At 47.2% G+C, this 16,845-nt stretch overlaps 3 protein-coding genes across 7 annotated transcripts in view; 2 read left to right on the forward strand and 1 right to left on the reverse strand.

Annotated features, from left to right (window-relative positions):
- Nucleotides 1–11,048, forward strand: part of LOC118506701 (calcium/calmodulin-dependent protein kinase kinase 1) — a 77,630-nt gene extending 66,582 nt beyond the window's left edge. For 2 of the 5 annotated variants that reach the window (XM_036044189.1, XM_036044188.1), the window contains 7 exons: nt 101–205; nt 292–2,020; nt 3,241–3,414; nt 3,558–3,738; nt 4,064–4,772; nt 4,878–5,055; nt 5,518–11,048. In XM_036044189.1, coding sequence (XP_035900082.1) covers nt 308–2,020; nt 3,241–3,414; nt 3,558–3,738; nt 4,064–4,772; nt 4,878–5,055; nt 5,518–5,568 — 3,006 coding nt within the window. In that variant the 5' untranslated portion in view covers nt 101–205; nt 292–307 and the 3' untranslated portion in view covers nt 5,569–11,048. Of the gene's footprint in view, nt 1–100; nt 206–291; nt 2,021–3,240; nt 3,415–3,557; nt 3,739–4,063; nt 4,773–4,877; nt 5,056–5,454 lie in introns of all 5 variants that reach the window. The other 3 variants (XM_036044191.1, XM_036044192.1, XM_036044190.1) reach the window with 3 other exon arrangements.
- A 774-nt stretch (nt 11,049–11,822) lies between these two features.
- Nucleotides 11,823–13,299, forward strand: LOC118506706. The gene is made up of 2 exons (XM_036044199.1): nt 11,823–12,996; nt 13,069–13,299. The coding sequence occupies exons 1-2, from the start codon at nt 12,733–12,735 to the stop codon at nt 13,273–13,275; spliced, it is 471 nt and encodes a 156-aa protein (XP_035900092.1). The 5' UTR covers nt 11,823–12,732; the 3' UTR covers nt 13,276–13,299.
- Nucleotides 13,300–13,725: 426 nt separating this feature from the next.
- On the reverse strand, nt 13,726–16,651 carry LOC118506704 (protein claret segregational). Its single transcript, XM_036044196.1, has 2 exons — nt 14,795–16,651; nt 13,726–14,725 (listed from the first exon to the last, which is right to left on the reverse strand). The coding sequence occupies exons 1-2, from the start codon at nt 16,427–16,429 to the stop codon at nt 14,081–14,083; spliced, it is 2,280 nt and encodes a 759-aa protein (XP_035900089.1). The 5' UTR covers nt 16,430–16,651; the 3' UTR covers nt 13,726–14,080.
- Between the last annotated feature and the right edge of the window lie 194 nt (nt 16,652–16,845).

The raw sequence follows: 16,845 nt of genomic DNA on the forward strand, positions 1-16,845 counted from the left end.
ACGCCTGTGCCAAGGAAGAAGAAGAAGAAGATGTTCACTCGCCTCCTTGGAAAATGGCAATAAAATAATCCATCTATCCGTTTTTCATTTTCTCTTGCAGATATCACCCCCCCCCCCCCTCCCCCGCCTAAAGGACATATTGGAATGATCAAACGATTAGCTAATGTCAATGCACTCAGCAAATTGCATTCGTATCCAGATACGGGTAAGTGTTATCCTCGCTATCGAGCCGTACAGCATCCCAACTGTTTGTTTGAGCTTGACCCAACGTATATCCTTACCCACCATCAGGCACGAGCCATTTGCTATGGCCAGCAGAGTACCACACGCGAACGAAATGTCTCCAACGGTACAAACAGAAGCGGACATCGAGTTGGCAGTAGCGGTGAAAGTAGCTGAAGAAGAGACGGACGAACCCGGATCGCCGGAAGATCGCAAGCAAGATCGTAAGCTGCCGGGTTCTTCCTGCCCGTTATCGCACGGTCCCGATAGCAACGTTACGATAGTCATCGATGCGGAATGTCCCAATGTTGCCAACGATAGTCGAACGGAGAACAGCAGCAGCAGCATCAGCAGCAGCAGCAACCGCAACAACAACAGTGCTAGTATGAAATGTCTCAATTTTTCCGCATCGTCGTCCCCATCAGTCAAGGGTTGCATTACGCCGACGAACGCCGTGCCGGGAACGCCGGACTGTGGTCAAGGGCCGCCGCCATCCACATTAGATAGTGCAAAGTGTAATCAATTCGTCAATCATAGCTTTAGCTGCAGGGCGATGGGTACCAGCGGTTCCGTGGTGGTCAGCGAAGGAGCGGCGCCGCACCCGGAGCGGATGGAACTGGCCCGGGGCTTTGCGGATGTGGTCCGTGTGTCAACGAGCGTCCCACAGCCCGTAACCATCCCCGGGATGGGCCGGGAGCCGGGCACGATGACAGGTACTAGCTTCCACTACGCGACAGCAGCGGCCGTGGCGGCTGTAGCGATGACGGCGGCCGCAGCAGCGGCAGCTGCCGTTTCCTCCAGCAGTAAACCATCCCACTGTAGTTCCGCATCCGGTGACGGTATCCCTTTGCCAGCACCACCCACCGGTGAACCAATGGCGCCTGGCAACCCTGTCGGTGCTCCCGTGCAATACCATCCCACGATAACCATCAGCGACCATAACGTTGACGCAGCTACAACTAACCCTAACCGTACTAACCCAACCGTGCATGAACGCGAGGATGAGGATCCCACTACCACCAAACCCTGTGATAAAGACCACCACCACCATCATCACCATTCTAACCCAACTACCGTTGTAATGCCTTTCGTGTCCACTAACGTGCCGCTCGATGCAGATCGATGCGACGAAACGACCAGCGTCCCATCATCCGTCGGCAACCACTACCATCATCCCTTCGTAACCACCACTACTACTACCGCAACCGGTGCTACCATTTCCAACGCCATGCCCATCACTAACTCGACGGTGCCGGGAAGATGCAGCAAACCGCCGCTCCACAGCTACCAGCAGCACTATCAAAGCTACCACCATCACCAGCAGCAGCACCACGGTGGCCAGCAGTTTTCCACCGACCATGGGGCGGCTGCCGGTGTTGGTGTTGGCGGGTGCGGTGCAGGGCCGATGGTAGCGGGCGGTGGAACGTATCGGTCGCACAGTGCCCGCTTTATGACGCAGCACATTAAAATCCTTCCCAAAACTCAATCCCTCGATTTGGCAGATAATGACGACATGCTGGAAGCGTCCAATCGGTCCGAATCGCAGCTCGAGATTAGTGCCGCCGGTATCGTGCCGCCCGGGCTGAAAGGGCGCGTGCTGCCCAAGCTGCAGCCGCTCGACCAAACGAGCCGGCCGATCTATCCGAACGTGCCGTACAGCCCGTACAACAGCCCGTACGGTAGTCCACGGAGCGGCCGGCGCCGAACGCCGTTGCGCGAGTCGAGGCGCGTTTCGATCGAGCAGTCGGGCAGCTTTCTGCAGCTGAACCAGTACAAACTGTTGGACCAGATCGGGCAGGTGAGTTAACTAACCGTTAAGCATAAGCGATCCGATGAGTCGATCTGCTATCTGTTGAGGATATTGGCTTGTTTTAATGGAGAGCATAATTTTTGTGATGAGCATCTTAGTAGACAGTATGCTAGCAGCATATTGGGGCGGTCCGGCGGCATACGCGATAACAGCACCGGCCTACACACGGTAGGACCAAAGGTCAAATCCCATCCGGACCGTCTCCCCGTACGCAGGACATACAATCTTACTAGTATAAACCAGTAAAACGATAGGACAATACACTAGAGGAAATAAGTGTAACGACTAGTCTGATGTGAGTAAAACAAGAGTAAACTAATGGAATAAGTAATTTCCATCTCAATTTAGAGGCCTATCACGCCTGCTCTATCCATGAGGACGACCCAAAATGGGATGGGTCGTCCGGTGCCATTCTCATGACATGACCAGTCCACCGCAGTTTTGTGGACAGTTTTGTGTTCTCAAAGGTCTCAAAAGTCGTATGTGAGTACTGGGACTTTAAATGTTCCTTATAGTCCGTGTTTCATCCCTAGTGAATAGGGGTGGATCAGCCCTTTGAAGAACTCTTGAAGGTCCCTTGAAGTAGAATGAATGTTGGAGACCCCTAGCACATCGAATTTGGTGACTGGGGTAGATTCAGAGGCCAAGCGGAGACAGCGAAGGCCCGTTGTGGAATTCATGCCCTCTAAATGATCGTAATTTCCCGGGTCTTACAGTCAGCTTATAGGAAGATATGCCTTTATAGATGTTCCACAAAACTCGACTCTCTTGAATAGTCAATCAAAACTGTATCAGCTGAACGTAATAGACATGATTTGATTTGCTATCTATTAAAAAATTAGCGTGTCTCGATACTCATTCCCTCTAGTGTATAAGCAATAAATTGTTTTATAAGTAGTATCCATTAGCCAAATCGAGCAAAACTACGGAAAAACACTCTCTGACACTCTCTCTCTCTCTCTCCTCTAATGCTAATGATGCCAAATATCTCGTTCGGAATACGGGAAAGTTAACCTTCCCGTGGGCCGTCAGTGCCACCGCGACTGTGTGTGTGTGTGTGTGTGTGTGTGTGTGCACCACCACTTACCATAGATTATACTCCATTTCACGACAAGCCAAATTAGATTTCGCCCGTAATGCAGTAGAATAGCAGATTTGCACAACTTGATTACTACTAGCCCGTGCCCGTTTGAACTGCTTTTCCACAGGGTTCGTACGGTTTGGTAAAGTTGGCGTACTCGGAAGAAGACTCCACACACTACGCGATGAAAATCTTGTCCAAGCGAAAGCTGCTCCGGAAGGCGGGCCTGATGCGCCGTGGGCCGAAGCGTGGTACGTCACCACTGGACCGGGTGTACCGTGAGATTGCCGTGCTGAAGAAGGTAAGAAGCAAACTTGACATCGGCAACTGACCGGTGGAACCTTTCCTGAGGACTTTGTTTGTTTTTTTTCCGCTGTTTGTGTGTGTGGGTTGATTTTGAATCTTGTCCTTTTTCGTTGTTGTTGGTCCTAATCCTTTGCACAGCTGGACCATCCGAACGTGGTGAAGCTGGTGGAAGTGCTGGACGATCCGCTGGAGGATTCGCTCTATCTAGTCTTCGAGTTGGTGCAACAGGGCGAGGTGTTGAGCATACCGACCGACACACCCCTGAGCGAGGAACGTGCCTGGAATGTGTTCCGCGACGTGCTGCTGGGCGTCGAATATCGTAAGTAATGTGTTATGCTGCCTGCGGATGGGTTACCGCCAGGGTCATCAGGGGATATCCCGATGACCGGGGCTCGGGCGTTGGTGATTGATTCCCTACTATTCGGGGTTTGCGTTGGTGGATTTTTCTTTCGCTACGGAGACGCTAAATCACGCACGGAAAACAATCAACACCGAGAGTATCCGATTATCCCGCTTAATTGGAGCACCCCGGGGAGGGTTATCGGACCGGTCCGGACTCTCTCTCTCTCTCTGTGTCCATCTATTTTGTCTGGTCGTAAACAATCGGTATTGGGTTTTCTTGTGGCGCCATTTGCTTTTTGCAGTTCACTATCAGCGCATCATCCACGGAGACCTGAAACCGGCCAACTTGCTGCTATCCGATTCGGGCAGCGTAAAGGTAGCCGACCTTGGTGTTTGCAACGAATTTCTCGGTGAGGATGCTGCCATGAACAATGGGTCAACGGCAGGGACACCAGCCTTCCGGGCGCCCGAAACCCTGCTACCCGGGCAACACTTCTACAATGGTAAAGCGGCCGACATTTGGGCGCTTGGGGCCACACTGTTCTCGCTGGTGCACGGCAACGTCCCATTTATTGCGACCTCGGTTCCCGGTGTGTACGAGAAGATTAAAAACGACCCACTGGAGTATCCGGCGACCAGCAGCATCAGCGAGAAGCTGCGTGATCTTATAAGCCGGATGCTGGACAAGGATCCACAGCAGCGCATCACGCTGCCCCAGATCAAGGAACATGCCTGGCTTACCAAGCACGGTACGGTGCAGCTACCGAGCGAGGAAGAAAACTGTCGGCTGGTGCAGATCAACGACGAGGATATGAACAGTGTGGTCAAGAGCATACCGAAGCTGGACACGCTCATACTCATCAAGACGATGCTGAAGAAGCACTCGTTCCAGAATCCATTCACCAAAGGCATATCGGGCCGGGCACCGCAGGCAGGTGGATCGCGGCTAGAGCGCTTCTGTCGCTCGGGACGTTCCAACTCGGCGCCCGGGGATTATCACACCTCCGAACGGTATGTACCAGCGGGTACACCAACGGCCGGGTGGGTCCGTGGGCAAAGACATGTGTTTTTGAATGTTTTTTCCCCTGCTCCCATTTGCGCTTCTACTTTTCGCAGCCAACCTTCCAATGAATCGCTGCTTCCGTCAGTCACGGAAGGTGTGACGAGTCCGCTGGGCAGCCCACCGGATCCGACGACCACCGGCAGCATCGTCTCCGAGCTGGACAGTCTCACGCTCCGGTCGGACATGTCCTACCCATCGTCCAGCACCGAGAACGATACGACTACCACTACGGTAAAAATTATCACCACTCCGCCAGAGTAGCCGTTTGCCGTAGACAAATGTAGTGCACAGTGCGCTTCGTAGCTAGGCCGGCCCGCCGTTGCACGCCGGCCAGTTTGCATCCTTTTCTGTACATGCTTTTGAACACTAGAGAACGAGTTGATAGAGTTTTGCTAAAAAGTAAAAAAAAAAAAACAAATGCGTTACACTAGTTACACCGACTTTTGCCATTCCTCTTCAAAACTAACCACAACCATCTTTTCTACTTTCAATCTTTTTTCCCCGTTTTTCTCTCTCTCTTTTTCTATTTCTCTTTACTTTTACAACCTACCTTTTTGTTTTTTTGTTTAAATCGCATCGTTCCGGTTTTCCGGTGTTTCTTACTTAATATTTCTTCCCCCCTTTTTCTAGTCCCTACTAAGCACCTCCTACTTCGAAGTACTGCTTTAGCTTTACTTGCAATACTTTTTTCAGCTGCGCCAACCGCAACAGCCGACGAGGGCGTCCGCATCATCCGCACGATGATAAGCGCGAAACACACAGAGAGAGAAAGGGAGACAGCGTCGCATTTATTAGTGATGCCAAACACTCAAAGTAGTAGAAGGCATTGTAACACACAAAGTGTATAAAGACAAGGTGGTCTCATCGCTTGTAAATTGACAACTAATCAAGTGAAAAAGCAAATTTTTGAATTTTAACAGGACGTGTGAAGGATGGTTGATAAACACACATCTAGCAGGCGTCGATCTATTTGAATTTGGCATAAAAAAACACAGGCTATGTGCCCACCTGGTCTCTATACACATTGGTAACACACAGCGCCACACAAATCGAAATGTTGTCAGCTAGTGAATCAAAACACTGTCAATTTGACAACTACTTAACGCAGGGGATAGGCGTGGAACACTTGGACGGGTGGTTATAAACCATTTTCTAAGCAAAACACAATTATTATTGGGCCAAAAGTAGCGAACAAAAAAAAATCGAGATAAGAATAGATTGTTTTGGCACAAAAAAAAAATCGGAACGCCACAGGCGTGCACAAAGAAGGGAACAACAAACGAACGATTGGAGCTAGTAATACATGAGCTGTATAAAACACATCGTGCAATAGGCGAAACCCCCTCAAGGAGAAAACACAGAAAGGGTGGGGGTTAGGCTTTTTAGTGAGGGACGCGACCGGGGTTTGGGATAGTTAATTACTTTTAAGATCCAGTTTTATAGTATACACTACACTACTACACAACGTTTCTATTCGCTGTAAACAGCACAAGTCATCAGAGTTACGATAATTATTCTACCTTCTTGCTTCCTTCAGCAAATGCTCCTGACGAGCCGGTACGTTGATAGCAGTTTTCCTCCGATGATATTGTTAGCGTGGGTTAACGCAGAGATGTGTTTAGCATTGTTTTTAACACTCTACTCTACTGTTTGCTAATATAATATATGTCACTGAAAGCATTTGAAGACGGGCTCCACGGAGGACGGGGAGCCAGGTGTCTGACATTCAGAATTAAATACGCTTTAATAATACGGTAAGACAGACGTTCCAGCTTATCACTGAGATGGCACGGTGCGACCGCGTCTGCAGTTGAAAGTGGGATGTTTTATTAAAATAGTAAAAATCGTAACGGGCGGAAAAAAAGCGCACACACGCACCCATGACACCAAAATCTGTGTGCGGTAGCGAATTTAATCACACCTTGGAAGCTACACCTTGAGTTTGGCATGATAGATCTGACCAATGCATTACACACGGTAGCGGATGATAGTTAAGCGAATAGAGCGTATTTTAATTACAACAATTCGAGACGAGTTTCCTCCAAAGAAACGGGTTTTAGTGTTAGATACTTTAGATTCCGTTTTTATTTTTGTGCGTGTATGTGTGGTTATTAGATGCGTTAATCGGGGTGATGATCATCGGTCGCTAAGCACACGGTTCAGTTAGCAAGATCTGACTGGCGTCGTGCGTCCAGAGCAATACACTATTAGCAAACTAGCGGGTTGAAGCGAATAATAGGGTAAGCCATTTTAAAGCACAAAAAGTCAACCTTAGCAGCCGCCACCATCACTAGAGTGTGGCGTCTCTTTTCCGATACTCGATCGCTCCGATACTTGCTCCGAATTTTTCCCATTTTCTGTCTCAGTAGACTGCCCGTTTCGGCAGCAGTAGCACTGTTATACTCTCTTTCTCTCTTTGATCGATTCGTGCTGTGCTTCTTCTTCGAGGCAAGGTATGTATGTACCTAGGGTTACAGAACCACAATAACCATTCCCGGAAAGTGATTACAATACAACGAGAACCGTTTGTGCGATTCATTTTTTTTTTCTAACTCAGCAAAAGTTTAGATTAAACATAGGGTTTGAGAACCCCGCGGTGGAAATTGGAACCAGATTTTTTTTTAGAAACCCATTGTTGATGTATCGAACACCGCGCCAGGGCGGCAACGAGCAGTTTAGTGCAAACGAAATGCAATTTTGCATTTTAGTGAAAACTAGAGTCAGTGTACCTTTCTGGCAAGGGAGGGGAAAAAAACGGCTGAAGCGTGGCAGTAATTTGTTTGGTACAATTTTATCGCTGCCCACCACGATGGCTCACCCAACCCAGCTTGTTGGTCGGGCTAGTAGTTGATTTGTGAAAAAAAAAAAACAAACAAGCAAGCAAGGAAACATTAAACCGCAATAGCAATTGTTTGTACTAGCAACGGCAATGGAAGAAGAAAAAGAAAACCATTAAAACGTAATAAAAAAATCCTTTTGGTCCGTTTTTCTCATTCGTCAACATGCAATGCTGTTAAGGATAAATAATAAGCGATTGGAGGTGGAAGGCGGGGTAGAGTTGCCAATTTTATATCGCTCGTTTAAACAACTCTTCTACTACTACTACCACTAAATACTATTGAAGCATATCATTAACACGAGCTACACACGCACGCATATGCAAAAACGTGGTGAAAAAAATTAAGAAGAAAGACAGGCTTTTCACGCGATAGTCGAATAAGTCGATAAGACCTTTACAAAGGAAAAGCTCACGGCGTAGCGAGTGGATCGGTAATAATCCGACTGGTGATAAAGCATGCAATGCAGTAATAATATAACATTAACAACACTTTAACACACATACATCCACATACATACAGTGTATTAAACAGAAATCAGGACACTTTCTAATGGAACGTTTGGTGGATTTTGAAAAGGATTTGAATACCCTACTGTAAGACTATCAGGCTTATTTTTTTACTTCTCTTTCAACACCTTTCTACTAATAATTAACACAAGAAAACGGAAAAGAAATAGTTTAGCAAAAGAACCGAATAGGCCGAAATGAACAAAATAATATCTAAGAACTACGACTTTCGTTGGGCTAGCCCAGAAAATGATTGCGTTATTGATTTAAAAAATCGGCAAATGTACAGTGACAGACAACAGAGTAAGACCATTTCGATTTTCAAGATATAAACATACCCAAATTTGGAAGAAGCAACAACTGCCTCTTAATTTTTCGTTCAATTTGTTATAATTAATTTTGAAAAAAAAATTACAATAAAAAATCTATCTTTTCCAATAACAAAGCTGAGCTGTGGAAACGTTTAAAAACAGAAACAGGATATGGTCCAAACGAAAAAATCTATCTATAAATTTGATAATTTTTAACATCAACTTGAGAGTGATTAAAAACGTGCTCAGAATAGATTTGTAAACTGATCCGATTATATGATCATTTTTTCCAAAATCTTATACAAGATTTAAATTTATAAATTTATTTAAAATCAGCATTGTAATCTCCATTTTTGAGATTAAAAAAAAATCCAGTCTCATTCAACTGACCGTCACTGTATTTACTATCCAATTACAACATGCAGAATAATCACGGCATGTGTCCCAGATTTTCCTAGGATGGATTCAAGATGATCACCGGTAGTAGATGCGATAGCGGCGCCGGTCTTCACACGGCTGGACCGGGGCACAAATCTCATCCGGACCGTTCCCCCGTAGTCAGGGCTGACTATCCAACTGTGTGGTATCATTAAGTCTAGCAAGCCGGAAATGGCAGGCATGACCTTTAGGGGTCGTTAGGCCAAGAAGAGAGAGAGAGAGAGAGAGAGAGAGAGAGAGAGAGAGAGCTCAAGCTTCTTCTAGCATGAATTCAAAATAATCCTAGTTAAACGCAACAGAAATCCTCGATTTCTCCACGCTGTCCTTATTAAAGATTAGATTTTAGATGATTAAAAATAGAGTTTTGAAGTTCCTTGAGCTACTAACATCCAGCGTTGGATAGGACGTCATTAGCAACTTTTCTAAACATTTGCTTCGATATGCCAATTACTCTTCTTCTTAAAAAGCATAAGTGCTTCTTCTTCTTTCTTTGGCCTAATGACCTCAAAAGTCATGCATGCCATTTCTGGTTTACTACACTTATTGATACCGCATAGTTGGATTGTTAGACCTCACTATGGAGGGAACGGTCCTGTTGGGATTTGAACCCCCCGTTCTGCCGTGTGAAGACCAGCGCCGCTCGATCACCGGACTACCCCATTATGAGTATCTAGCCCTGGGTCAAGAAAATCATTCTCAAAGTCAAAGCAATTATTAAATTTCAAGGTGTCCGTGATTCTGTTTGACCCACTGTACACACACACACAGAAAAAAAAATGATAAAATATCTACAAGAGTTCGGCAAACGACCGGGCACTCGATAAAATTTTTATAAAAAAATCTTTTCCTCACACACACACATTTAATGGCACAAAAAGCAAAAGACACAAACACAAAAAAAAAACATGCCAAAACAGAACTACAGTACTATTAGCGCCACAAATTGAGCGCACACCGTACAAGACAAGTTACAGTTAAACTATTTATATCGCCACCTTGTCTCTCGTCGTTTCTTGTAGATGTATATGGCGTGGCGTGGCGGCCGCGCGCTTCGGACGCGCAAACAATTTTACCAAGCTACTAGTTGACATTCGTTAAACGCTTTTGACAATTTCTACCTTTACATACTCCCAAACACAGCACAAGAAGAAAAAAAACACTTTTATATACTACTACTGCACCTAATAACTCTAAACGTATTGTTCGCACGGCTCAAGCTACAACAAGGCGCACACTTTGAAAAGTCTATTTTTCCACCTTTACTCAGAGATTTAAGGCTAGCGGTTAAGTGGATGGCAGGAGCTCCTCGTGCTAGGTGCGTCAGTTTAATGATGATGATGATGATGATGAAGTACATAGCAATAGCATAACCCCTGAACAGGTGGTAGCAGCAGCAGCGTTTTCCATGTCCTTGCAACGTAGATTTGGCCAGCTGTGTGCGATGCCCCGTTTTCTTATGCGTTGTAACCAGACAATCACGTCGAGGATTACGGTTTTATGACGGTCATTTCAGTTTACAAAATTATTTCCTTTTTTTCTAAACAAAACAAGCAATGTTTCGTTTCGGTTTTAGTGTCCGTTTTTATCAAACAAGCAATTGGCAAGTTGGTGCGCAGACTTATGAAAAGGGGTGAGCGGCCAAGAGCCAGGAGACAGTAAAGCGAGCGATCAACAAGTCCTAGTCACATGGCGTACTCACGCCATTTTTTTTTTTGAATATATCCATTGGCAAACCATGGACACTTCTTCCTATTTTTTGTTTAATGTGGGACGATAATTTCCCATCCCACAGCCCGCCCGCTTTAATGCCAATTAGCCAGGAGGAGGAGGAGGAGGAGGACGAGGAGACGGAGAAGGAGGAGCAGAAACAAGAGAAAAGGAAAACTGATGATAAATTTACAATTTAAAATCGCTCTCGCGCGTAGAACCTACAACGGGGGGGGGAAAAAAGAAAGCAGAACCAACTTCCCTTATTCCTAGCTAAGTACTAAAAAAAGAAAACAAACAAAAAGAGATATACAATCGATCATGCATCAGAAAATGATATATACAGATATTAGATTCTACAAAGCCTGACATGTGTTAAGATTGATCCAAATAAAAATCATTCGTTTTTTTTCTATTTTAAACACGTGACGTTGGGGCGCTTTGTTTCTTGTATGATTAAAATTGCTAACACATCCGAAAAGTCTGACAGAGCCTCTTACCTATTCAGCTCCCCTGTCCGTGTGGACGACAAAAAGGAAACGTTAAAGAATGAGTCGTCTGGTAACATTCTCATGACATTGACAGCACACAAGAGCCTTACTCGCAGGGCAGGGGAGGTCTCACCTATCACGTGTTAGCGAGCAGGTGCCTAGATTGGACTGGTCCAAGGGGCCTAGTCCGGCCTGCCTTAACAGGTTTATTCCAAGGGATTTAGCTGAAAGGATTTGGAGTTTTGAACTTTGGACCAACGGGATAGGCCTCTTGGAGCAGACCCCTTGGAACAGGCTCCTTGGACTAGGAGCCCATTTGAATAGGAGGCCTTGGGCTATGGGCCCTGGAGCACGCCCCTTGGAATAGGCTCCTTGGACTAGGACTCCTGGAGCGGACCTCTTATACTAGTCCCCTTGGAGCAGGCCCCTTACTAACCTACTTATCAGGCACTGCAGCCGCTTGATACCGATCATGCTTTAGCGCCTTCGTCTATCATTTCAATATTCCGGCCTTCTTGACAGACGCATTAACGCCATCATTCCATCTCAATTTGGAGGCCTACCACGTCTCCTCTTTGTATATCGACAGCCTTAACGAACTTTAGGAGCTGGGTCGTCCGGTATCATTCTGATGACATGACCGGAGCCTGGCGATTCTAGTTTGCTGCACAATGGTGAGACAGACTACAAATGCTCTATACAGTCCCAGTTTCTTCCGTTACGACTGGTGTTTTGAGCAGTGATCCAACCCCAGGTTTAGTGCCATAGAAGAACCTCACACCAATGATGTCATCAGGGTATGCCAGGATCTGGATTGACTTATAGTCAAGGAAGCGCCCTCCCTAGCGCCAGATTAAAGAGAAGACAGATTCTTACAGGATTGCTAAAATTGGCCAGAATTCCAAGAGAACAAATCTCGTCGTTTAGTTTTAGCCTTGCAGAATCCTGATTGATTTCAAGGAAAAAGTCTTCGAGGGGTTCGAAAGACATGAGGCCTGAAAATAACAATCTTAATAGGCTTGGCCGGGGTGCAAGTGGGGGTTGAATAAGTTACATCATCTACCTGCATTTGACAGAAATTTGGTCTTCTACCTAAGTGTTAGGGCCACATTAGACCACACGTTTTAACTACGTGAATACGATTGTGACAAACAAACATTGTCCCGTCTGTGGTATGCCCCGTTCTCTTCGTCACCTATGATGACTAATATCCAGATACGCCACGTCTTGACGTCCGCGGCAGAAAGCTAGCGAACCTTTGATTCGGTGTCTACGTGAGTATAGGTCCGCCATTTTCGTTGCATTGTCCGCTATCTGCTTGCAATAACGATGACCCATATTCCGCCCGCCCGATAACAGCAAAACCACCCAAAATCGAATGCACTTTTTTCGATAAGACCGTTAACCGTTCCGTTTCATGGCTAGATTTTGACGTATCTTATCATGGATCACAAAGTGCAATTAAATTGCAACAAATTTGTGTCTAGCCGTCTAGCCGTCGATTGATACAAAGGCAGGCGCGGCAACAACAGTCTGCTAACATCGTTCGGCATGGTAGGCACAAGTGTACCGGAACTGAAGATCTGGCCTTAAAGTGATACGTTACAATTGCACTATGATTGGTCAACCGGAATCGATTCCACTGCAAGCCACTGGTCCAGCTCGAAGAATAGTTGAAGAGGAAGAAACCGGCCGAGGAGAGGATAGTGGCAGGACCGAAGAACGTACACCGTCGATCGATGTGCACAACATTGCTGGACTGATCACGATCCTGACGGTCAACATTCATCAACTCGAGTCCTTGCTGCAGGTGGGCACGGATTTGGGATTCAAGTTCTGGCTCAACATTTTCCTCGTGTCCATTTCGATTGTGTGTGTGGTAAGTTGGCCCGGTTTCCATTTAGCACTCGACTGCCGTCACTATTCAATTTGAATCTTGTTCTACCCACAGTACCCGTTGCTCGTGCTGCGCATGCTACAGGGTGAAGGATACGCCCCTTCGCCCCGACGTTACTGGGCTAGCTTTGTGTTGATGGTGATCATTTTCACGATCAACTTAACGCTGCAGATATTCAACGATTTGGATGCGCAGTGCACGGTGCTCCTGAATCAAGCCTTGCCACCGATCCCGCAAACTTCAGGGAATTGTTCCGTGTAATTGTGCACGTAATAATGGAGCATGTTCAGCAACGCCACCGAACACGAAGATCGTTTGATCCGTGCCATACGCTCATACTTGCCACCATTCTGTCGATCAATGTCGGGCAAATTATGTCCAACATCCGAGCACACAACAGCCCCGATCCAATCGTCCGTTTGTTGTTTTACGGTACTATACTGGCGCTGCTTGTGGTGGGGCTTTTGCTAGTGACGAATGTGCTGTGGATTATGATTCAACTAAGACCAACATTAACTCACCAGCGACCGGGGACGCTTGGTCGCACTGTCCAGCTTCAAGTGTTGTATGCGATAAATGCAAGTTTCGCAATCCAACTCACGTTGTTCTCCATTAATCTGGTGCTACAGATTTTTAGTGAAATTTCCCTATTTTGTGATATACCTGTGGCACAACTTTCGTCGAGCGTCACGAAGAATGGAGAGTAGTGGCTCGGTTAAAAAAACACATGCATTTATTGTACGATGGTTAGAATTATTGCTCAAATCTGAATGATGTCGTCGTCGACGGCCAATGTTTTCGTGTCACAAAATCGCGCATAAATTACTGATATAAAATCGAATCGAATAAAATTTAACCTCCGTTTGGCATCGGACATCTAATCGTGTGGAGATTTTACCATAATGTAGAAGATTATTTCGTCCAGCCCCGCGTTCCAAAGTGCTTTCCCTTTCATTTTTACAAAGATTTGTCTGTCTACCAAAAGGCTATAGCAACAGAAACGACAATTTCCACCGGGTTCGGGGCTCATTTCATTAAAGGTTTTGTACGAACAATTTACTTGCCATTACATGACGGACGAACCGTTCAGGACCTTATTTTTCTTCACCTTCTGCATCTTGCACGAGTTTACCTGCGACGCAAACCGGAGCGATTTGACCGTCTCCATAAAACAGTCCTGAAACGGTGCCACGTTCACAAACATCAGCGTTTTCGAATTGCCACCCAGGCTCGGCATCAGCAGGTGCGTTAGCTTCGAGTTCCGGTACGGGATGTGCTCGTTCCGCTGGACCAGCGCCAATATAACGTTGCTCAGCTCGCTCAACGATCGGTTAATGTTTTTCGTTTCGTCCATGCGTACGCTCGTCTTGGGACTTTCGGAACCGGCCAAATCGACCAGATTGACGGACCCGATGCACGTTTCGCCCTTGTCCTGGTGCGTACCGATCAACGTTATTTTCGTGACGGCGTGTGACCGCGACGATCGCTCGTTGCCGGCGGTGGCGGCCGTCGCCCGATTCATCTTGGCAATGTTCATCAGCTGGTGTAACCGTCCGGTCGATTCGACCGTCTCTTCGATGATGTTGGACACGTACACTTCCGTCTTGTTTTTCGCATTGGCCATCCGTATCTCGAGCTCTTTCGTCGTGCCGGACGTGTCGAGCAGATCGTACAGCACCTCGTTATAAATCTCCAGGAAGGTGACTCGAATCTGGGAGGAATAGAAAGGAAGCTTTGTAAGGAGCAATTCGTGGCGTATCTCTCTCGCACCCTACCGTACCTCATACTCCCAGCCAAAGCGCTTGTAGTCATTGACGGCACTGAAGATCAGATCCACCGTGCGGGGAATAACGCCCAAACTGTCCGCCACACCATCCATCGTATACGTTTTGCCGCTTCCCGTTTGACCGTACGCAAAGATGCACACGTTGTACCCGTCCAGGGCGGACTGTATCAGCGGCGACACGTTGTCGAAGATGTCCTGTTGCGTCGTGCGCGGATGGAACACGTGATCGAAGCTGAAGTCCATCCGCTTGTTCGTGCCGTCCATCGCAATCAGCTCGATCGACTGCTCGTCCAGATACTTCCAACCGCACTCGATTCGGTTCGCTTCCGATGGCAACGGAGGCCGCACACGGCAAAACACACGAATATTTCCCCGAAGGTCCATTACCATGTTGTGCAGATCTTTCCGCTCGATGTTTGCGTGAAACAGGAGCTCCGTGTTGCGTTGATTTGCGTCCTGCAGCGTCATATTTTCTTCCTCCAGGAACGCTGTCCGCTCTGCCAGCTCTTGCAGCTGCTTTCGAAGTTCCACATTTTCCCGATCGACGACGGTGAATTTTTCCCGATATTTGCTCAGCTCCGTTTCCGTGTGCTGCAGGGCGGTGGTGAGCGTTAGATTGCTTTGCTTTAGCTCGTCATTTTCCAACCGGATCAGCGCCAGTTCCTGCTGCAGTTGTGCGTGTTGATTTTTCAAGTTACCCAGTTCGCGGGTGCAATCGTCGTACAGCTCCTGCAGCGCTTCCCGGCTGGCATGTTCCTCCTGTAGCTTCTCATGCTTCTCAACTAGCGCTTTGTGTTTTTCGGTCAGGTTGGCAAACCGGGCTTTATAGTCGTACGGTGGAATGCGTTTGTTCATCGTTTTTCCGACCGTTTTCGTGCCGACGCCGTTCGCTTTCGGAGCATTCACGCTGGTCGATTTAACACACGCAACACCACCACTGCCTGATTTAACAACACCGAGAGTGCTTTTTACTGGCGGCATCGTAGCCTTCTTTGATGCAGTCTGGGAGATTGCTGGCTTCTGTGATGGTGGTTTGGCAACCGTAGTCGAAGCCCCGAGCCCAGCGTTTTTCGGTTGCAGTGTAACCGTCTTGGACACCTTGGCCGGAACACCGTTACGGACTCCGGGCGGTGGCTGTCGCTTGTATCCGGCGAACGCTGACATCCCGCTAACTGTTGATGAATTCGTCGATGATGCAGAAGACACGTTCGATTTCATCGCTATGTCGCAGGCGGAACGACTTCGGCGAAGGTGCGTTCTTGGACCATTGGTATCGGACAACGGTTTGATCAGATCGCTGCCCGCCATCATCGATACCGTGGTGGTGTTAATAGCGGCCGATCTGGACGATATCGGTGCCAGGTTAGACGTGTACTTGGGGCGATGAAAATCCGGTCTGTTTAGATCGGTAGCCGATCGGCTGCGGCGCAGTTTGGCACGGTTCAGCACACCCCCGTTGCTTGGCTTATCTGGTGAGGCCATACGCTTGGCAAACATGCTCGCATTTGCCAGTGGAAGATTTAGCAAATCTCTGGTTAACGGTAGGCGCGCATTACCGGGCAAACTAAGCGGCCCGGCAGGTTTCTTCAAGAACGCTGGTTTCGGTATTTTGGAATCCATGCTAAACATCTGCGCGTGTGCTGTGTTTTTCCTATCCTTTCCCTTTTGCCAAACCGTACGTATTCAACGACGAAATTTGTTCACGTTATCGCGTTATCACCGGGATGTGTGCCGTTTTGAACACTTTCTTGCTATATTTATCACCCAACCACTCTGTTGGGAACGCTGTACGTTCGCTTGCTTGCCGATTTTGTTTTCAACGTCTTTGACAAGTGAAGGAAGCGCAGTTTCGGTTAAATTTTGAACGTTTGCCTTATCGAGCAGTTTCGCCCGATGGACTGCTCGAAACGGAATTCGAGTATCGATTGCGCTCAAGGTCGATACATGCTAGTAACGAATATTTTTAAATCGTTTCCTATTGTTTATGCTCGTACGTTTCCTATGCTCTTTTCGACAGTTTTTTGTTGTTCAATTTACCAAACGGT

Source organism: Anopheles stephensi, chromosome 2 (genome assembly GCF_013141755.1).
Source record: "Anopheles stephensi strain Indian chromosome 2, UCI_ANSTEP_V1.0, whole genome shotgun sequence".
Classification (NCBI taxonomy): Eukaryota; Metazoa; Arthropoda; class Insecta; order Diptera; family Culicidae; genus Anopheles; species Anopheles stephensi.